The sequence below is a fragment of the Diorhabda carinulata genome, chromosome 3 (assembly GCF_026250575.1).
Source record: "Diorhabda carinulata isolate Delta chromosome 3, icDioCari1.1, whole genome shotgun sequence".
NCBI lineage: Eukaryota > Metazoa > Arthropoda > Insecta > Coleoptera > Chrysomelidae > Diorhabda > Diorhabda carinulata.
In genome coordinates this window covers 260,811-284,290 of record NC_079462.1, presented here as the reverse complement: position 1 = coordinate 284,290, position 23,480 = coordinate 260,811, and the positions used below count along the sequence as shown (strand labels likewise).

General features: G+C 31.2%; 3 protein-coding genes across 10 annotated transcripts in view; 1 reads left to right on the top strand and 2 right to left on the bottom strand.

Moving 5' to 3' along the window:
* Window positions 1-358: 358 nt before the first annotated feature.
* On the bottom strand, window positions 359-1,203 carry LOC130891125 (40S ribosomal protein S13). Its single transcript, XM_057795695.1, has 3 exons — window positions 1,064-1,203; window positions 775-902; window positions 359-710 (listed from the first exon to the last, which is right to left on the bottom strand). Exons 1-3 carry the CDS (start codon window positions 1,084-1,086, stop codon window positions 406-408), a joined length of 456 nt encoding a protein of 151 aa, XP_057651678.1. The 5' UTR covers window positions 1,087-1,203; the 3' UTR covers window positions 359-405.
* A 585-nt stretch (window positions 1,204-1,788) lies between these two features.
* LOC130891092 (ubiquitin-conjugating enzyme E2-17 kDa) lies at window positions 1,789-3,484 on the top strand. Its single transcript, XM_057795639.1, has 3 exons — window positions 1,789-1,992; window positions 2,402-2,687; window positions 2,743-3,484. Exons 1-3 carry the CDS (start codon window positions 1,949-1,951, stop codon window positions 2,866-2,868), a joined length of 456 nt encoding a protein of 151 aa, XP_057651622.1. The 5' UTR covers window positions 1,789-1,948; the 3' UTR covers window positions 2,869-3,484.
* Window positions 3,485-4,947: 1,463 nt separating this feature from the next.
* LOC130891091 (uncharacterized) overlaps window positions 4,948-23,480 on the bottom strand; it is a 36,030-nt gene continuing 17,497 nt past the window's right edge. For 7 of the 8 annotated variants that reach the window (XM_057795636.1, XM_057795630.1, XM_057795638.1 and 4 more), the window contains 11 exons: window positions 23,192-23,348; window positions 22,174-22,381; window positions 21,800-22,121; window positions 20,701-21,011; window positions 18,195-19,376; window positions 17,631-18,134; window positions 14,555-15,295; window positions 12,156-12,586; window positions 11,845-12,093; window positions 11,602-11,784; window positions 4,948-8,798 (listed from right to left, as the gene is read on the bottom strand). In XM_057795636.1, coding sequence (XP_057651619.1) covers window positions 8,621-8,798; window positions 11,602-11,784; window positions 11,845-12,093; window positions 12,156-12,586; window positions 14,555-15,295; window positions 17,631-18,134; window positions 18,195-19,376; window positions 20,701-21,011; window positions 21,800-22,121; window positions 22,174-22,381; window positions 23,192-23,348 — 4,466 coding nt within the window. In that variant the 3' untranslated portion in view covers window positions 4,948-8,620. Of the gene's footprint in view, window positions 8,799-9,063; window positions 9,137-11,601; window positions 11,785-11,844; window positions 12,094-12,155; window positions 12,587-14,554; window positions 15,296-17,630; window positions 18,135-18,194; window positions 19,377-20,700; window positions 21,012-21,799; window positions 22,122-22,173; window positions 22,382-23,191; window positions 23,349-23,480 lie in introns of all 8 variants that reach the window. The other variant, XM_057795637.1, reaches the window with a different exon arrangement.

Below are 23,480 nucleotides of genomic sequence, written 5' to 3'. Positions count from 1 at the left end.
GATATATAATTAAGATAGTTCACAATAATTGATTAAATTAGAATGAGCGCCATCTAGGTGTATATTCTACTAATTTCATGTCTGTCAAAAATTACCGGCAAATTTGATTGTTAAAATTGACGTACTTCGCACAAATATATTTTCTAAATAATTTTTTACTTAAAATATACCTCTACGGTGCATATTTAAGGTATTTTATCAAAAAATAATGAAATTCCGTCAGATTTAATGTGACTTTAATTCAAAATTTTGGGTTAATTTCTTGAAATTTGCGACTTTTTTGCTAATAGAAAATTGCCAATAAAGAAATTTATATAAAAAACTCAATGAAATGAAGGTTACAGGAAAAAAAACTCGATTTAGTCAAAAATTTTTAATTTTTTTAATTTAATACGAAGCACAAACTTAAGCAACCAAAGCAGACGCCGTGCTTGATTCGTATTTCCAATTTGGAGCAAGTACACTTTTGGTTTTGTAGTATCTGGCCAAACGGTGGATACGCGATTCTACCAAAATCAACCTGAATTTGCTGTCTTTATCTTTTCTGTTACGTTCCAAATGTTTACGAATAGCTACTGCCTTTTTAATCAAATGATATAAATCTTCCGGTAGATCGGGAGCGATTCCCATAGATTTCATAATACGTAAAATTTTGTTACCGGAAACAAATCTTACTTGCGCCACTCCGTACGAATCCCTAAGGATAACACCTGAAAGAAAAAAATAAAACACCAAATATAATCCAATAACGTTATGAAAGTCGGAAGTGAATACCTATTTGGGATGGGGTCATTCCTTTCTTTCCTAATTTTAATATGTGATCTTTTACTTCCTCAGGTGTTACTTTCAACCATGTAGGAACGCTTCTTCTGTACGGTAATGCCGATTGGGCAATACCTTTTCTATAATAAGATTAAAATTTGTAAAAACGAGAACAATATAATTACCACATGGTAACATAACCTAAGTAATGTTTACATTAAAACCCATCGATAATTGGTAATTGAACAATTTTTACAATTATTAAACGTATGAGGCTGAAGAAATTAAATAAAAAACTTACCCTGGTGCGTGCATTCGACCCATATTTGAATATTTGTAATTAAATTCACCACAAATGTACCGATTAAGTATTTGCCAAGATGGCTTCACGAGAAAAAGGATATTACAACGTTGTCAGGCTGTTTGATCAAAACGTATATCATACAATTTAAAAAAAAAATAGATTTTCTTATTTCAATTAATTTAACATAATTATATCGATAATTTTCGATTTAAATTACCAATAACTAACTAAAATGATTAAAATGTACGTAAGATCTTTTGTGTACCCAAAAAAAGTTTCAATTTTTCGAATATTATATTGAAATATCGTGTGTTTGAGGATGAATATATAAAAAAAAACTATAAAACATAAAATCAAACGTTTTAGTCGAGATTTATTGATATAATAAAACTATATATTATTTAAATATTTAAAAAAAAAACGCAAATATCCAGAATTAGTTTTTACACCGGCAACATTGTACGCACTGACGTAAATATGAAGTTTGACAGATCATACAAAACCAATAGAATACATATTGAATTATTTTTATTGAATTCAGTAAATAATTCTATTTTTTCAGTATACTGAAAACCATTAATATCTATTTCAATTGTATTCACACTTATTTAAAACTCACATTTAGTGCAATCGATATATAGTAATTAAAATTTTACTGATAATTATCAGATTGAAATGATTCTTTGAAAATATTAAATGATGACAGAAAAACCAATAAAGTAGATTGTTATTTGACGTTTATGTCATGCAAAGTAAAGTATCGTGGGATTTGGAAGATAGTTGAATCTTTTTATAATTTGCAAATTTCCCGTGTCTCGTTGTAAATAAAGTTGTTAATAGATATATTTAGGTAGAACGTAGAAAAATAAATTTGAACCCATCATGTCCACACCTGCCCGAAGACGTCTTATGAGAGATTTCAAAAGGTTAGTGATTCATTGCTTTTCATTACCATCTTAATACTATAAGTTTTAAGTATATATCTTATGTGAAAAGGACGAGAATGTAAGGATATGAAATAGTTAGCTTAAAACGTTTAATTAGGATTACATATTTATCAAGTTATTTGTAACCTAGAAATAAAATTAGCGATGTTATAATTTCGAATTTAGTTATTTTAGAACATTCGTATAACAAAGAGTTTTTGTTAATTTGTAGATTAGATTGAAATTTAAAAATTTAATTGGGTATTTTATAAGTTTGATAAAAATTTATCAAATTTTAAGTAAACAATATATTTTGAAGGTTGTTATATTGTTTGGGAATCATTTATTTATTGAATACAAGAAATGTTTTGACTAATTATTATAAGCGAATTATATCTTCATATTAAAGATTACAAGAAGACCCGCCTACGGGTGTAAGTGGTGCTCCTACAGATAATAACATAATGATATGGAATGCAGTAATTTTCGGACCTCACGATACCCCTTTTGAAGATGGAACTTTCAAGTTAACCATCGAGTTTACGGAAGAATATCCCAATAAACCACCGACAGTTAGATTTGTAAGTCATATGTTTCATCCCAATGTCTACGCAGACGGCGGTATATGTTTAGATATTTTACAAAACAGATGGAGCCCTACTTACGATGTTTCTGCTATATTAACCTCGATTCAAGTAAGAAATCGAAAATGTCATGTTTGAAAGGAATAATATCTGTTTGAAATTTCAGTCTTTGTTGAGTGATCCGAATCCTAATTCTCCGGCTAATTCAACAGCTGCGCAACTATACAAAGAAAATAGAAGGGAATATGAGAAGCGAGTTAAGGCGTGTGTAGAACAAAGCTTCATCGATTAGCATTTTAAACGTATCTGTCAGATTATTTATATACATATATATATATTTGAAACTGGTTCTTATTATCGTGCTTCAAAATTACAGCTACACCTTCCGCCTTTACAGTAATTAGTGTTAATCTTTTTTTTCTCTCTCTCTCTCTATCTCTCCATTGACTATTATTTGGAATAAAATTTATTTAAAACAATAACGGCTTGGATCTTTATACAGGTATACCTCGGAAAATTTCTATAGTTTCGGATCTTTTGGAACATCCTGTATTTTTTATGAAATGCAGGTACAAACGGTCGATTAATAATTTTTGGTTGGGTGTGATTAATATATATGTTGGAAAAGATTCAACATAATTTAATTTTTTAAGGAGAATTTAATTGTAATTTAAACCTCCTTTTTAAAATTAGTCGAACAACAGATGAAATAGTTTTTTGTGTGAAATGTATTTTTGTATGAAGCTACTGGGAATTAATTTTTCGATTTTTTTTAAATTATATTCTAATACTTTTTTTTTTGTTTTTTGTATTAAATCGCCCACTGTTTCCGTACTGCCTATTTTCAGTTTCATTAGGTAGTTAGATGTGTTATAATTAAAAATACTTAAATAAATTATTATAATTGATTGTTTGTTTTTTTATTCCCGTATCTGCCCCGTTTAGAATAAAAAAACTCGCCAATTTGGCGTTTTCGAGGTCGCAGAATCCATTTATCGACGTTATTGTCAACTGAGGTCGCTGTTCAATCGATAATGGAGGTCAAAAAGTTTGTCATCTATCATTTAGGGCCATACCGGCCCTGTCCGCCTAGTATTCCTAGAGAGGAAGGTGGGAGACTAGTAGTAAGTGAACTACCAGGCAAAATTTAAAATTTTCCAAAATATTTATAAACTTGATCAGAAATATAATCAAATAAATTACTCAATCAAAAAGAAAATACCAAAAAATTTAATACATAACCTCAAATACATTAAAATTCTGACGTTATCGCTTTATATGTCACTCTTTTGGCGTTTTACCAATAAGCAGGAGCGTAGTTGTCCCTGCTAATCACTACTAACCACTGTATTAAGAGAAAATACAATAAAGATAATATTAAAGATAGAGAGAGCGAGGTACAGGGACTTATTCAAGCAGACCAGAACAACTGAGAAAGAGGGACACAAAATTCTGCATCTCTCTCTACTTTATTCTCATTGGATCACACTGACGTTGATGTTTTGGAAGGTGGGAACGCCAAAGGAGGGGATTAATAAGTTGAATTTGATTGGCGGATAGAGAGAGGCAAACCTATACTCTTTCTCTCACTTCCAATAGTACAATCCCACTTACATGGTGTTCTCTCTAATTTTAATATTAACTCTGTGGATATTTTGGGTATTTTTATCATTTAGTTGGTCCATCACTAAGAAGTGATATTTAAAATTCGCCCCAGGTATTGAAGAACAAATATTATGTTTCAACTCACAATTAAATTAATGACGTAACTAGAGAAAAAAATTTCAGTACATAACCTCAAATATCACAAATCGAGATTTTAACCCGGTATTATTCACTTAATTTCTTCGTGGATACCATATAGTAACAAACCAGAGTTCTAGATATTGTTTATAATTAATAAAAATTTAGAAAATCCATTTAAAATCATTTTCTGGTTGGTTTTTCTCGTTTTTTCGTGTATTAAAATCCCCCTATAAATTCTCATACACTACAACAGCTGGTTGCCTATTTAATGTAGAACTATCTGATGCCAAGATGGCGGAGCTAGTCCCGCCCACTCTCGCGTCATACCTAAATGTTTGTTACTTATTGAACAGCCCTCGTATTTATATATCTCTGTGATAATTCAAAGTTAATTTTCGGAATAGAGATGAAGGGAAAAAACAAAAGATTATTATTTGTAGCTGTAGATTTAACAACTGGTTGCCTACTTAATGTAGAATCATCTGTTGCCAAGATGGCCGCGCTAGTCCCGCCCACTATCGTGTCATACTAAAAAGTCGTTTACTTATTGAACAATACTCGTATTTATAAACGTGATTGTTTAAGTTAATTTAGGAAATAGGGAGGAAGGAAAAAAAACAAAATATTATTATTTGTAGCTTTATATATATATATTTTTTTATGATTCATTTCTACAAGGTTGTTTTACATTACATGAAACTTATGGACTAAACGAATTTTGTTTTATTTTTTACAGCAAATGTTTATTTAAATGAAACAGGTGTTTATGGCACCCATGAATGAGACGATGAAAATATTAAAATGAAAAAAAAAATAATCTTAATATTATTATCGGAATATATTCGATCAGATCGTTCGAGAATGACTTTGGTAAGGATTATATACATCTTATACATTAAAAGTCAAGTATATACAAATAAATAATGACGAAAATGAAAAAAAAAATTGTACAGCCCACGACCATTGATTTATATTTTTCCAATCGGTTGATGAATATAAGGAAATTATTTGTTTTTTTTTTCTTTTTGGTCATAGCTTGTACTGCCACACAAATGTTGAAAATTTACAATCAAAAAGGCCACCGTATCGAATATTTGGTAAATTTTACACAAATCACTGTAAGTTATATACGTTTATAATACTTCAATTATTAATAATATCCACTAGATATACAACAAGCGAAAACATTTTGAAAATTTACTATCACAATAAAGGGTTTCGATTATCGTATGCTCAGAAAAAAATCGTTTCAAAAATTTTGAGGTTATGTCAAAAAAATTGATGAAACAACGAGAAAATGGCTTTTGTGGTTATGTCGGGAAAAAATATGGTAACCTATTAATTTAGTGACAGATCCCAGTAATTTTTGAGGTTAGGTCATCAAAAATCATGGGATAGAGAAAAATGGCGTAATATTTAAAGATTTTGACAGTTCACAGTAGTTTATGATGTAGAAACTGGTAAAAAAAAAGAAAAATTGACGTCATTTATGACTCGATTGATAGATTGAAGCAGTTTTTGTGGTTAGGTCGAAAAAAATTTGAAGAAACAACGAGGAAATGTCGTCATCTATTAATCGGTGACAGATTCTCGGCAATATTTGAAGTTATGGTATGAAAAATGACGAAATGAGGAGAAAATTACGTCATCTGTCAATCGTTTGATAGATTTGAACAGTTTTTGTGGTTATGTCGAAAAAAACTTGAAGAAACAACGTGAAAATGTCGTCATCTATTAATCGGTGACAGATTCTCGGCAATATTTGAAGTTATGGTATGAAAAATGACGAAATGAGGAGGAAATTACGTCATCTGTCAATCGTTTGATAGATTTGAACAGTTTTTGTGGTTATGTCGAAAAAAACTTGAAGAAACAACTAGGAAATCTCGTCACCCATTAATCGGTGACAGATTCTCGATAATTTTTGACAGTTATTATAAAAAATGATGGTACAAAATAACATAATCTTTAAAAATAGTGACAGTTCATAATAATTCTATATTTTGACAAAAATGATGTTGGAACAGAAGGAAAATGGCCTCATCTATAAATATATTTATAGATTAGAGCAACTTTTGAGGTTATATAGAACAAAATCTGATAGAACAAAGAGAAAATGAGGCCTTTCATAAATTATAGCAATTTTTTAGGTTATGTTATGAAAAAGTGTCAATCGGAGAACAGTTTACGTCAGTTTTTGAGGTTAAATTTAGAAAACAAGACGGAATAAAGACAAAATGGCGTCATTTATAAATATAATGATAGTGGTCGAGTCGTAAAAACACACAAAATGAAAATTTTCTTCTAAAATCTATTAAAAATATGAAAATTATTATCTCGGCTTGTTTTATTCCATAACCAAAAATGTTGAACATAAAAGGGAAGGTGATTTGAGCTGTTAGGGTCGAATCCTTGGTATTCTGCAAATACTCGGTCCACGCCAGAAGCTCTGGTGTGCGAAAAAATATCAAACAAAAGGTGTGCCAATCCACAACAGAATTTCAACCCTTCTCGAGTTAAAATTCCTAGTGAATTCATTTTTTTTCCAAAGCAGTTTTTGTATTGAATTCTAATGTAGTTCCACGTTACAGTTACACGTGCAAAGGAAAGGAAATCGGCGTGGCTGTGTTAATGAGAATTGAAATTACATTAGAATTCGAAGTGAAATCACATGTGAGATAATGGGGAAAGAAGAAGAAGGGAGAGGTTTGTTAGTAAAAAGTTATCCACCACCTCGTAATACAAAAACTAAATTTCTAAAACTTGAAAATAAGAAACCCAACCACCGAGAATAAAACAAGCGAGATTTATATGAAATCAACGATTTTTTTTTAAATCACTAGGTATATGATGATGGTTTTCGAAAATTTATAGCAAAAATGTGGAAAAAAGATATTAGTGAAAGTGTTTTATTTTATAAACACTCTGTAACTACCCAAATCGTGTTAAAAAAATGGAAATTTGTTTAGTTTCACCCGGTATATATTGCAAATATCGATGTAATTGCCAGAGCATGGAAGAATTTGGAAAAAAACAAACAAAATATTCAATGACTTCAAGATCACTCTGTATATAATGGAAAATTGAAATTTATTCTTGAAATGCCCGGTATAATAATGTAAATATTACTGTAACTGTCAAATTTTTAACCATTTTGAAAATTTTGTCGAGAAAATGTGGAAAAAAACATTAGAGAAAGTGTTCAATGAATTTTTATTTTATAACCACTCTGTATATGATGGAAATATCATCGATAACTTCTCTACTGCAACATTCGAGTCAAAAAGTGTAAATATATTTAGTACCACCCGGTATATAATGAAAATAACACTGTAACTGACAAATTTTGAAACAATTTGAAAATTTTCCAAAAAAAAAAACATTAATCAAAGTTATAAATGAATTATTATTGAAATATCACCCTATATATAATGCAAACATTGATTTTGACACCTTCTACTGTAAACAGAGTCAAAAAATTAAAATTTTTTCAAAAAAATGTTTTATTTTATAACCACTCTGTATATGATGGATATATCATCAATAAATTTGTGTATTTATACATAATATACCATATTCTGTTCAAAATATATGATAAACGATATTTTTAGACTCACCCGGTATATATCACACTGTAACCGTCATATTTTTAATCCGATTCGAAAAACATGCGGAGAAAACTTGATAAAACTTTTAGTTAGACCCGCACTGTATGTAAAGATGTAAAATTTCAGATTTCTCTGTATCGAAATATTTTTCTGAACATACGAAATTACAATGGGACAAAGAAAAAAACTTCCTACACATTAAGTACCTATACTTTTTTTTTAATACTATATCACCGAAAAGGCAAAAAAAATTAGTGTCTGCAGCCATTAATTATCATCACAATCAACAAGCAGCAACAATATGATGAATCTAGATCCTAATAACAAGTTACTTTTGAATATCCATGGTAGTATGTTACGTATAGGACGAGTCACCACCATTACAACAGCTATATGAGTAATTTAATCTTATTTTTAATAAAAAAGATTCTATTTATATGAAAAATATGCGTTAGAATTAATTAAAAATGAAATAATATTCAAAGTATAAAATTTTTGATTATGTCCGTGATTTATTACTTGTATGAGTATTGTATAGGTGGCGTCTTGTAAATAAAAATGGTCGTAATCATCACAAGTACAGTCTGTATAAAAATTTACAACTCTTCATTTACCATAAAATAAATCGAAATATTGGTAAATTTAACTTTATATTTAATCAAATTTATCAAATTTTCGATTTATTTACAATCAGAATCGCCCTTTATCGGCGATAACGGCCGATCTAGGTACCAAACCTTTTTGGGTACCACGACAACATAGCAGCCATTTTTCGTCTACTTCCAAGACGACACGTAATTTTTCGCCTTCGTTGTAGGACAAATGGCCGCTTTCCGATGGTAATCGATGACTCACGGTTTTTACAATTCTAGAAAATTATAGTTTTTATATAATATCGAATATTTCTAATCATTTTCTTTTATTAATAAGCATATTCGTAAAATGAGATGTTAAACACGATTTAATAAATTCACGTAAACATTTTAGGCGAAATAAATAATACAGGGTGTTTTTAAAATAAAATAACGAATATTTTGTTTTATATATAAAAACACCTCGTATTGATGAAAATATATTATTACTTTTGTGATATTAATCAGCATAACACACGATATTGTTCAAAATTTACTCACTTAAGGACTATAGTAACCACCAAAAAGTCGATATGAGTCATCCAAGTAACGCGAATCAATTATTACCGTTAACCTAATTGCAATTTATACAAAAATATTAATTTCCAAATTGTTTAAATAATAAAAACTATTTTTAAAACATTTTTTGTTAAACCGGATGAAAAAAAAATAGCAATAAAGGCAGGAACTAGAAGAAATGTATTGACATCCATTTTTTTGAGGTTAGATAAGTTTCAAAAATGTAGAATTCACTTATATACACATAGTTTGGTACACCGAGTACTTGTATACGTACAAGGTGAAACAAAAAAACATCTCAGCTAAATATTAGGAAGTAATCAAAAAATAAAATTCCATTTATAATTATATATATACAAGGTGGATTCCTATTACTCCAATCGTATACATATAGGGGGATGCAAATAAACAAATCAGCTAAATATTGGAAACAAATAAATAATCATTTAGTTGTGGAACAAATCTTTAAAACTACATTCGGTTTATAACTTTGTATGTACAGAGTGAAATGTTCAATTATATATGTACGGGGTGGAAGAAAATAAATAAATCAGCTAAATAATAGATACAGGGTGGACTAAAAAAACATTGGATAAATATTTAAAAAAACAAATCTTTGAAACTAAATACAATTTATAATTATGTACGTACAGGGGGGTTGAAAATAATTATTTAAGCTAAATTTTCGAAGGAAATTGGAAGAAATAATTATTGATTTGATTTGATTTGAAAGAACGTCTACAAATCATTGAAATTAAATTCGATTTATAACTATATATATACAGAGTGGACCAATTATAATCGTACAGGGTGGACGAATTCAAACATGAGTTAAGTATTGGATAAAATTTTTTCAAAGAATCATTGTATCTATTCTGATACAGGGTGAACCAAAAGGAACGTCTCATAACTATATATTTACAGGGTGGATTGCTATTAGTCCAATTATAATCGTACAGGGTGGACGAATTTAAACAAGAGTTAAGTATTGGATAAAATTTTTTCAAAGAATCATTGTATCTATTCTGATACAGGGTGAACCAAAAGGAACGTCTCATAACTATATATTTACAGGGTGGATTGCTATTAGTCCAATTATAATCGTACAGGGTGGACGAATTTAAACATGAGTTAGATATTGGATAAAATTTTTTTCAAAGAATCATTGTATCTATTGTGATACAGGGTGAACCAAAAGGAACGTCTCATAACTATATATTTACAGGGTGGATTGCTATTAGTCCAATTATAATCGTACAGGGTGGACGAATTTAAACATGAGTTAGATATTGGATAAAATTTTTTCAAAGAATCATTGTATCTTATGTGATACAGGGTGAACCAAAAGGAACGTCTCATAACTATATATTTACAGGGTGGATTGCTATTAGTCCAATTATAATCGTACAGGGTGGACGAATTTAAACAAGAATTAAGTATTGGATAAAATTTTTTCAAAGAATCATTGTATCTATTGTGATACAGGGTGAACCAAAAGGAACGTCTCATAACTATATATTTACAGGGTGGATTGCTATTAGTCCAATTATAATCGTACAGGGTGGACGAATTTAAACATGAGTTAGATATTGGATAAAATTTTTTTCAAAGAATCATTGTATCTATTGTGATACAGGGTGAACCAAAAGGAACGTCTCATAACTATATATTTACAGGGTGGATTGCTATTAGTCCAATTATAATCGTACAGGGTGGACGAATTTAAACATGAGTTAGATATTGGATAAAATTTTTTTCAAAGAATCATTGTATCTTATGTGATACAGGGTGAACCAAAAGGAACGTCTCATAACTATATATTTACAGGGTGGATTGCTATTAGTCCAATTATAATCGTACAGGGTGGACGAATTTAAACAAGAATTAAGTATTGGATAAAATTTTTTCAAAGAATCATTGTATCTATTGTGATACAGGGTGAACCAAAAGGAACGTCTCATAACTATATATTTACAGGGTGGATTGCTATTAGTCCAATTATAATCGTACAGGGTGGACGAATTTAAATATGAGTTAGATATTGGATAAAATTTTTTTCAAAGAATCAATGTATCTATTGTGATACAGGGTGAACCAAAAGGAACGTCTCATAACTATATATTTACAGGGTGGATTGCTATTAGTCTAATTATAGTCGTACAGGGTGGACGAATTTAAACATGAGTTAGATATTGGATAAAATTTTTTTCAAAGAATCATTGTATCTATGATACATGGTGAACCAAAAGAAACGTCTCGGATAAACAATACAAAAAATTTTTGAAACTAAATTCGATTTACAGGGTGGACGAAAATAATATCATTCAAACAATTTAGAATGAAATAAATAAAAGAATAGGTGTACAGGATGGATCAAAATAAACTAATATTATGACTGTAGTAAAAAATAAAGTTGAATTTGTGTAGTAAAAGTGTCAAAAAAAACTGAAAATAATAATTTTATCTTGATTACTCTGTAAAAAAACGAGATGATTAGTTTTTTGTGGCGGATATACTTACTTTGGTACGTTAGTTTGCGTTACGGGTCTTCTGCTCAACGAACTCGAAGCTGCCCTTCTGGGCGGGGTAATTTTGGTGGTTTTACCATTTTGTTGTGTCGGTTTACTGTACGGTAAACTGCTGGGTCTCTGCGGGTGTCTGACTATGTCGTGAGGATTGTCCAGTTGATCCACCCTACTAGTTCTGGAATAAACGTTCAATTAGAACCGGATCGTGTGAAACGAGCATTATCTAATTATTTACCTCGTATTTGGCGCGTTGTTTCTTTTCGCGGGTGAATTTTTGATATTATTAGCGACGTTTTTCGGTTGGGCGGTCATTTTCTTGCCGATTTTTGCGTTGGTAACTGGGATCGGTATGCCGGACGGTTTTATCGGGGATGTTATCGGACGCGGTATTTTCGATTTTACCGCGTGAGTGGGCGAAGACGGCGGGGATTCCAACGGATTATGTCCGCTCAATTTTTCCCATTTCTGTTGCAACTTTTTGAACCTAAAAACACGACGTTTTATGTATTCATAGGTGACTGACGATGAATTTTCGACGATATTTACCTTTTACCGTTGATCGGTTTTTCGTCCGAAAAATTCGAATCGAGCGATTCCGGTTCGTCGTTTTTATCGATTTTAGTATTTTCCAAACTGTCTATATATTCCTCGTCTTCTTTTGCTAATTTATCGAAAGCTTGGTATAATTTCGAAGTCAAAGCGATGCCAGACCAACGTTTTTTCGCTATATCGTTAATATTTTCGCCTAATTTGAAATTAGGGTGAGCCGTACCGGAGCTTTCGACGCACGATCTAGGTCTTTCTAACCTCAATTTCGATTTAGATACGGGGGACGTATTTATAACGTCCGGAAGCTGTGATTCTAACGGCGAATAATTTTTCACGGTCAAAACTTCTTCTGATTCAGAATTCGATCTCGATCGAGATACATCCATTTTGGTAGAATTGAATTGTTTGAAATTAGGAGACGGGGAATGCTAAAAAAACGTTTACACATCGTATAATTAACTACAACATAAAACATAACCTCAAATACGTTATTTTATTAATTTTGATTTCTTTCGAGGAGCCGACGTGGTAAAAAAATGTTTCATAACCTCAATTACAAATTATGACGTTTATTCGAGATGTAGCGACAGTTTTAGCGGGGGAAATCACGTGACATAACTGCCAATTTTTGACGTCACTTCATAGTATTTCGAGTTTTATTGACGAAAAAAAAAAAATTGGAAAAGTGTAAAAATTTTTTTATGTGTTAGATATAATATACGAGGAAAATAGGAAGTTTTTTTACTAATTTTTACATATAAAATTAGTCATGTGACATTTGTCGTCTATCTAAACGCATGACGTATTAAAAAATTCGTCCTAACCTCAATTACCAACTGTGATGGTTATCCGAGAAGAAAATAAAAGTTTTATAAGTTTTAGCGGGAAAAACTTGAAATTGTTGACGTCAGTCACGTGTCATAACCTCACAACTAACGAATTTGTGTCGTCATTTCATAATATAACGAATTTTTTTGACGAAACAAATGTGAAATATTTAAAACACTTTTTTTTATATATCAATATTTCCAAAAATATCCAAAATGGCAAAAAGATAAATCTTTTTTTGTTAAAATGTAACCTCAAATATGTTTTTTTACTAATTTTGCTTGATAAAAAATTTCGTCCAAAAATCTATTCTTATTACTAAAATTACTTTATATTGAAGGAACTTTCTTAAATCTGGCAACAATGTACTAGAAATCTGTGCGTGTATGTGAGCGAGAGAGAGAGAAAGGTTTATTGTTGAGGAAGGGATAAATTGGGTATGACATGGATCCTGCATAAAAAAAACGTTTCCTTTGGAAGTTTGAGGATACATTTTGTAATATTTTTTTGTTTAGTTTTAAAAAGAAGTTAATATAGGCAAGAAGTTTTTTTTTGTTACTTAATGGAAAGGAAGGGAGGGTACAGTTGCGCGGAAAACTTGAAATTCCGACGAGTCTATATTAAGGTAAATAGAACGGACGGAATACTGAACGTTTCCTGTCTGGCTACCACATAATCTCGATAGTAATTGTCAGTTTATTATTTTTACATTGTTGCCACGTTCAACTACGTAAATATAAAGTATGAAAATAAACACTTTTTTTATATATCAATATTTCCAAAAATATCCAAAATGGCAAAAAGATAAATCTTTTTTTGTTAAAATGTAACCTCAAATATGTTTTTTTACTAATTTTGATTCCAATGACAATTTTAATAATTTTAATGGCGAAATAAAATAGTGACATAAAAACAGTCACGTGAGATTGGCGCATAAGAACATTGTCATAACCTCAATTAAGAATTATGACGTTATTAGACAAGCGATGACATTTTTAAAAGTTTTAGCGGGGAAAATTCGAGATTGTAAACGTCAGTCACGTGACATAACCTCACAAATAACGAATTTGTGACGTCATTTCATAGTATAACGAATTTTTTTGACAAAAAAAATGTAAAATATTTAAAATCCAAACGCGATTTTATGAGTCAGAAAAGAAGAAAAATCTTTTTTTGGTCGAAACTTAACCTCAAATATGTTTTTTTACTAATTTTGATTCCAATGACAACTTTAATAGTTTTAATGGCGAAATAAAATAGTGACATAAATCAATGACGTCAGATTGGCGCATAAGAACATTGTCATAACCTCAATTAAGGATTATGACGTTATTAGACAAGCGATGACAGTTACTAACGTGACATAACCTCACAAATAACGAATTTGTAACGTCATTTCATAGTATAACGAATTTCGATATTCAAAAATCAAATATTTTTGTAAATATTAATAATATACTGGATGAAAAGATCATCTCTACGGGGAGATTAGAAAGTATGAAAACACTTAATATTTCAAAAGAAAAAAAAACAAGATGTTTTGGAAAATTACCTAAAATGGCGCTTACCTTGTGGGTGGGACTGAAAGATTGATTATAAGAATCCATCCTCTTGAAACTTTGATGTAGTTGTTTAAATTCGAAAAGTAAATCGAATTGAAAGGGTAAAAAGGCGAGGGGTTGTAAAGCGGTGACCATAGTATCCAGCAGAGATCTAACGTTAGCACCTCCGGTATGCGACATCACCAATAGAGAATCGGCGGTGTAATGTTTTTTGAGTACGCTTTCTCTGGTTCTCAAAAAGCTGGTCCACGCGTCCAAAGATCTAACGTTGAGCAAACCGAAAACGAAAGCGTTGAATTTGACTAGACCTTCGGTAATTGCGTCTTCGCTGTTTATTCTCATTACCAAATCGTGTAAAGCTTTGGTGAGAGGTCCTTGTTGAGCGGAAGCTTCTACTACTTGCCACACCGAATTGTGTATAGCTCCGAAGCTGGTTTCCAAATTAGGTTTTAATCCGTCGCTCAAAACGGCGTATAAAGCCGGACATAGCGTGGTTAGACACAATTTCGCGCATGCGGGGTTCGTACTCGAATCCCCTAGTGCGTTCAATTCCATTTGGTTGGATGCTAATGAGAAATGGTGCATTATTTGTTCGACTGCGTCGGTTACTGCGCTTATAAGCGATCGCTTTTGTATTAAATTATCGGATAAAGTTTTGTTTAGATGAATCGGAGTCGTTTGGGGGCTGGAGTAATTCGGACTGTTTTCGTTTTCTTCGCATATCGGTTGTTCGCTCAACTTTTTAGTCTGTAAAATAAAAAATGAAATCTTTTTTACTTTTTAGATCTTTTTATATGTTTTACATTGTGATTTATCTCGATTTTAGGTCTTTTTCGATCAAAATAATAAGTAAAAAAATCGACGTTTCGACCTATTTCCAGTTTTTATCAAAAGAGACCTAAACCAATATGAATCGTAACGGAAATATTCAAATATTCGTAAAAATCTAATATTTCAGAATTATCATATTTTAATTTTTTTTTTCAAAATTTATTGAAATAATAAAATAATAATGCACGTTTATATATAAATTTTTTAATAAAAAAATAATACGTTAGAAAATTTTGATGAAAATATTTTTTTCCGATTAGCCCTGAAGTAAAAGTAAACGTGACAACGCCGCGTAATAATATTTAAACTACGTGCTTGTAGAATAGACTACGGGAGTATTGACGTCACATACCGCCATTATTAACACAGGTCAGGTATCTGTTTCAAAACAAAGTTTTTACTGCGTCGACAATCGTAAATTGAAATATATTCTAGTACAAAACACGTTACCATATTATACAACAGTCATTTAATAAAATATTTTTTTTAAATAACGTTAAAAACACACACTACCTCACAAAATTTGTTTGGAATGTGAACTAGAAGAATATGACGGCCGTGACGTTACGTTCTGGATGTCTACTTGGAAGGTACGATTGATATAAATAAAAAAAAATGTTATAATATTGTTTTCTTGAATTATTTATTTCGAAATCTGAGTAATTAGCAAGAAATTTATGTTTATATGAGTAATAAAATCATATATAGAACCAGACGTTTCAATTATAAAAATATAGTAATTTTTCTGCGGAAGCCATTTTGCGAGCGAAACGTTGACATTACCGCAGTGTTGCCGGGCTATTTTACGATTTTTTCTTTTAATTAGTAACAAAAATCCTGCGAACAGGGTGGACAAAACCAAATATGAAAAGAAAAACTGTGTAATTTCAATTATATCTTTGAATAAACTAATAAAAAATTTAATTTGGAACCATTGACAGTGGCGTAACGAAAATATTGTGTTTTATGGTGAAAATATTTGTTTGATAAACGATTTTGTCTAAAAATCCAATAAAAATTTATTTCCGTCAGTAAAAATTTTTTGCGGAAGTCATCTTGTCAATGAATCGTGTTCACATCAACCCAGTGTTGCCAAACTTTTTTACGAAACGTTTTTAAATGTTTATAATTAATTAATTACGGGTGGACAACGAATAGGAAAATTTCAATTAATTTTTCTCAATTTAAATATGAAAATAAAACTAATTTATTATGGCGTATCGAAAATAGAATATTCCGTTAAGTTCAACGCGATTAATTTTTATAAAAATAATGATAAAGTGATTAAAAAAATTGCTTGATAAACAATTTCGTCCAAAACTCTATTCTTATTACTAAAAATACTTTATATTGAAGGAACTTTCTTAAATCTGGCAACAATGTACTAGAAATCTGTGCGTGCATATAAAATTAGTCACGTGACATTTGTCGTCTATCTAAACGCATGACGTATTAAAAAATTCGTCCTAACCTCAATTACAAACTGTGATGGTTATCCGAGAAGAAAATAAAAGTTTTATAAGTTTTAGCGGGAAAAATTTGAAATTGTTGACGTCAGTCACGTGTCATAACCTCACAACTAACGAATTTGTGTCGTCATTTCATAATATAACGAATTTTTTTGACGAAACAAATGTGAAATATTTAAAACACTTTTTTTTTATATATCAATATTTCCAAAAATATCCAAAATGGCAAAAAGATAAATCTTTTTTTGTTAAAATGTAACCTCAAATATGTTTTTTTACTAATTTTGCTTGATAAAAAATTTCGTCCAAAAATCTATTCTTATTACTAAAATTACTTTATATTGAAGGAACTTTCTTAAATCTGGCAACAATGTACTAGAAATCTGTGCGTGTATGTGAGCGAGAGAGAGAGAAAGGTTTATTGTTGAGGAAGGGGTAAATTGGGTATGACATGGATCCTGCATAAAAAAAACGTTTCCTTTGGAAGTTTGAGGATACATTTTGTAATATTTTTTTGTTTAGTTTTAAAAAGAAGTTAATATAGGCAAGAAGTTTTTTTTTGTTACTTAATGGAAAGGAAGGGAGGGTACAGTTGCGCGGAAAACTTGAAATTCCGACGAGTCTATATTAAGGTAAATAGAACGGACGGAATACTGAACGTTTCCTGTCTGCGCTATCACATAATCTCGATAGTAACTGACAGCTTATTATTTTTACATTGTTGCCACGTTCAACTACGTAAATTTCGTTAAAACACAAGTTTTATAATTATTTGTACCCACCTGATAATTTTTTTGTTGTATAAAAGCCGAAACGTTCGGCGAATTATTCGGCGGTATAAACTGTTTACTTTCCAAATATTTAGGTAAAACGTTAACCTTTTCGGCGAAACTGACGCACTTTTTCCCGCCGAAATGTTCGCCGTTCTCCTGATTAATTTTCAACGTTAAAAATTTACTGACGTACGATCTCAATTGTCCCAAATTTTTTTCGGTCAATTCTTCTTGATCCGTCGCAGAGATTCCGCTCAATTTTAAAAATTCCTCCAGTTGCGCCAATTCGTCGATGCTCATATTAGATACGTCGGTGTGCGGTAGACTATCCGGATGCTCGTCCAAACTGCTACTCGACGTTCCGGCGTCTACGCCTTCGTCTTCAGTTTCCGAAAAACGTTTATTCCGAATTAGATAATAAGGTTCCGGTAAAGATTTTCTTTTATAAGTCGGATCTTCGTTGGTTTCTTCTTCGCTGGTTTCGTACATGCTGTATCGCTTATTCGCCTCGATCTACAACAATATATTAAATGAAATATCATACGGATTGTCCTTCTAAAATCTAATACTTACCTTTTCGATACCTTTTCTTAGTATTCCCCTTGGAAGCGGAGGTCTTGGCGGTAGACATTCCTCCTGCGTTCTTATTTGAGCTGTTGTTGTTATACTACGTTGTTTTTCGCTGTTTAATAAACTAGCTTCGGAGCTGGTTACGCTGTCGTACCGATAAACGAATAAGGGATTGGTGTTAGGTACCGGACTGTTTTGGGAATCGGTCAATAAACTGGAAGATCCTCTGTAACCTGAGCTCGGTTGTGTCGTAGTACTCGAACTAGATGATTGATTTATTATCTCGCAACTTAAAGGTCTTCTTTTGGGGAATTTATTTTGTACGAACGAAGGTTTTTTGATATGTTGGGATACTTCCGGTATTTCCGATAGGATTTTACGGTATTCGTACGGTAGTAAGACGTTTAACGAATCCCAATCTTGTACGTGAGCGAAACCTTTTTTCTTTAGGGATTCCAAATCGTTACAACTGAACGGTCTGCGTTTATTTGTTGCGACGGTAGGTTTTTGGGGTAACAAACGTAGTTCGGGTGATATGGTTTTGTCGTTGAGGAAATCCAAATTCGGTAAAACGTAATCGGGATATAAGACGTATACCGGTTTTTCGACTTGGCCTTCTTTTTTTAATTTAGTCAAAAACGACGGTTCTATTATTTTTATGAATCTTTTAGTAGTATTTTCCGACGATTTTAATTTGTTAGCTTGTTTTAAATTCGTTATTTCGGAAAATTGCGACGTCTGTATACTTCTATTCATCTTTTCGTTATCGTTATTATTGTTGTTAATGTTTTTATTCGTTTCCTCATTACCCAAATCGAGTTTCGATAAACTTTCCGCTAATTCGTTCATTATTTCGCAATTTGACGTTTTCGAAACGTCTCGAGCATTAATTTTCAAATTATCTTTAGATTCCGAATAACAACTTCCGCCCGATTGACTTACGGGCCAATTTTCCGAAGAGGATAATTGGTCCATGGTGGTAGACATACCTTCGGCGCTCATACTTTTTTGTTTCATAAACAATTTCACGAGACTGAAGTTCGGTTGTTTGTTGTTGGCGTTATCGCTGAAACTGACGTCGACGGAAGTCGCCATTTCGGATATACTACCGCTTCCGTTGCCGTTCGATTGATGTTGAATATCGAAAAGTTTAACGGGACGTTTTTTTATCGTGCAACTGTCGGTCTGAAATTAAAATCAATCGTTAGAAACATTTTTCTCAGTGTAACTAGATTTGATTTGAAAATTTGTATTAGAAGCATAAATACTATGAAAAATTAATTCAAACTCGATATAACAACGTTAATATCATCTAAAAAAAAATAAAACGATTTAATTTTATACCGGGTGGACAGATGAAGCTGTATTTGGAAATATAGAATAAAATTTTTCAAAATTCGCGCACTTTATATACGATAATCGAAATCTTCAATAAATTCTACGCTTTTTTTATTCAACACATTTTAGTCTATCTCTTCAAATAAGACGCGGGGGTGAGCGGGAAGATTGTTATCAAAAATTGCCTCTAAGTCCGGTTCTGTTTAACCGATTTTTATAAACTTGATATCATTTCAAAGAACTTTTGTTCGGCAATACGAAATATATAAATTTCAATAAATTTAATTAGCAACCTAAAAGCTAGAGGGCGTTGTTACATATCTTTAAAATATTGCGATTTTTCTAGACAAATTTAGATAGAAGCGTAAAAGTTTGAGTAAATATTTCGAAATATAACTAAATTAGCGTTAAAATAGCGAAAACCGCATGTCGATATCTTTTTTACGTTTCGAGATATATCAAGAAATTACTTATCGTGTCGAAGTTTATTTATTTCTTGATATATCTCGAAACATAAAAAAGATATCGACATGCGGTTTTCGCTATTTTAATGCCAAATTAGTTATATTTCGAAATATTTACTCAAAATTTTACGCTTCTATTCAAATTTATGAGGAAAAATCACAATATCGCAAATATATGATATAGCGCCCTCTAGCATTTACGTTGCTGATTAAATTTATTGAAATTTATATTTTTCGTATTGCTGAACAAAAGTTCTTTTAAACAACATCGAGTTTATAAAAATCGGTTAAACACAACCGGACTTACAGGCAATTTTTGATAACAAATTTCCCACTCACCCCCACCTCTTATATGAAGAGATAGACTGAAATATTTGAAACAAAAAATGCGCAGTATTTGTTAAAGAATTCAATTATCGTATATAAAGTGCCACTTAATTGGATTAATTTTGAAAAAATCAACATTTCTAACCTCATATTTCCAAATACGCCCTATAGTGGTGAACCTATGAATCTAAAAATAATTTCTACGTGTTTTTCGTGGCCACTTTTATCACAAAATTTTCATCCCCGAAGCTGTAAGATACTCCATTTCTAAAATATGGCAGACTACCCACCCGCTACTAAAAATTATTTTCACCTCATACTTTTTTTAACGATTTGGCAACATCGCTTGATTATATTAATGTTTCAAATGATTTACATACCGAACTATTTTTTGATTGCACACTAACAGCCGCCATATTCTTCAACTTCCGTTTGTACAGGTCCGGCATGCTTTGACTTTTTGCAGCCGTATCGGTTAATCCTAAATGACTAGTTTCACTCGTCGAATTATTATTGTTTCCCGAAGGATGTTTTCTGAGTATATTTTCGCTACCGAGTTTCTTCAATTTGCTCCAAGTAGTAAAACTATTCGAATCAGATCGAGTCATCGCACCATCGATCACTTTTATATTATTCTTGACGTTACTCGGCCAAACAGAACTATCAGAATGATGAGAATTCTCAGATTTATCTATAAAAAGTGATTATTTTTCATTATTAGGAATATTTGTTAGTGTACAATGATCGTTAGTCCATCATTAGTCAATATTTATTTAGAAATTTTATTGTACCCTGTAGATTTTGATATCATTTGTAAACAAAAAGTGGAAATAAACATTTTTCGAATGATTATTGTGGAATTTAAAAATATATTTGTTCATTTCAAAAATTTTTTTTTCATCTTTTATGAATTTAAATAAATTTTGATGTAAAATATTTCTTATAATTTCAAATTACTTAACTTCGCTTATTGCTCACAATGAACATAAAGTATAATAATTTTCAATGCAAAAAACACTGCAATAAACTTTGGAGAAATAATTTATTATCATACCAATTAATATAAATAGTCAATTGAAATTCAATCCCATTTGAAGCAAATTTTCTTATGTAGATTTGCCAACGTTTACAATAAACAAATTTATTTTTTACTAGTTACGCCATCTCTACTTCAGAAGCTGAACTAATAAAATCAATTATCCTAGCGTATAGTAGGAAAGTGTAAAATATAAATTGATAGGAAACTGTAAAAGATAAAATATAATTTCATAGGAAACTGTAAAAAATAATTTATTAGAAAACTGTAAATGATAGTTTGATAGGAAACTGTTCTATATAAAACATAATTCAATGGGAAAGCGTAAAAAATAAATTGATACGAAGCTTTAAAATATAATTTGACAGAAATCAGTAGAATATATCTAGAATATATTTACGTTTGTAGAAATTCCTGCGTTGCCAAATTTAAATCGTACTTACCTTTATCGATGTAATCACTGTCTTCGGAATACATGGTAACTGATCCTTCGAAGGCTATGGTATAATTATCCTTGTTGGCTTGACAGGTTAACATCATGTCGTGCAAATCGCAGTCCAGTGAATCAACGCTGAAATTAACTGGTACCGGTGTTTCTTTCACTGGACTAAAGAGCAATTCCGATTTGCATATCGACATCGAATTAGAATTGGCCGAACATTCGTCACCTTGGGAACTACTGTGCGGACTGATGGAACTTTCCAGATCGAATTTTGCCATCATCGATCCCGATACGCTGGCGTAGCATTCCCCTTGACGATTATTCTGGAAAGAAAACTTTTCATATCGTATTTAATTCGAAACGGTGAATTTTTACCTCTTGACTTAAATGATCCGTGCACATTGGTGGTAAATTGGTCAATAGAGCGTGTATATCTTCGGTACGAAAACTTTCCATATCGGCTTCGGCCAAATTAGCGTCCATGTTTTTAGAAAAAGCGTCGTAGTAATTCAAATCGCCGGCTTCGTAGGATTCCGGCAAGGAGAGAATACTCGTGTGGTTGTTGGTGCCTCCATCTCTGTATCTGGAAACAATTTTAATAAAACCAGACGAATACATCCAGTTGGAACAACACAAACTTCTTTACACTGTAGAGCAACCGGGGGCGCTTGTACTAGGTCACCGACTTATGGACCGAAACTTTTGACTGGCTTTGATATACCAAAGAACATTACCATCAATACCAATATCATTTTGAAGAGAGGTGGAAAGAATTTGATTAGAGTTTGACACTGAGTGTACCATGAGGATGCTCGACTCAATATAGAAGAAAGTAATTTGACCCATAGACGATCCAGAGTTGATCAGGAACTTATAGATTAGATCATATAAGGGTCGATGACCTGACTTTGTTTTACTGATCAGGGTCATTCGTAAAATGAACCATATACAATTTAAAAATGCCCCTATCTCCCCCATAACACGAATCGCATCGCTCTCTTTTTGTAAATAATATTATACAATAAATTATTTAAAATGTATGAAGTAATTAATAATTTTTTTTTGGTATTAAAGTGATGTTATACCTTTTTTTACGAACCCCGCCCATTAATCACTTTACACAACTTTATAAAACTACTAGAATTTTGAATTAAGGATATGATGCAGCTTCTCCTTATCAATGTAATGTGATAAAAAAACCAGTATTGTTCGAGTTAACCTTCGCAATCAAGAGAAATGATTCATTTTGTTTTCCATGTATTTTTAAGATTTATTATTAAAATACAGGGTGTACCACTTACCTAAATATCGATAAACATATTTAGATAAATAATTAACAGTAAAAGGAAAAAAATATATAATTTGCAGTCTTTTTTTTTTTAATTTTACTTACCCGTAATCGATAAACCATTGGTAATCAGAATTATCTTGTATAAAGTCGATGTCTTGGGAAGATGTATTGCTAAGGTAACTGGATGATCCATGGTGGTTGCTATTGCAGTCCGAGTCCGGACTACCCCGGATTACCCCCACCTCGGTCATACCTTTACCTGCCAAGAAAATGTTTCTTGAATCAATTACGGTTACCATTAAATCGTTTTTTTTTTATTAAATTTTATTAAATATCATATTTGTGTTGTTATCAGATGACATAACCTATAAATTATATAATTATTACATTA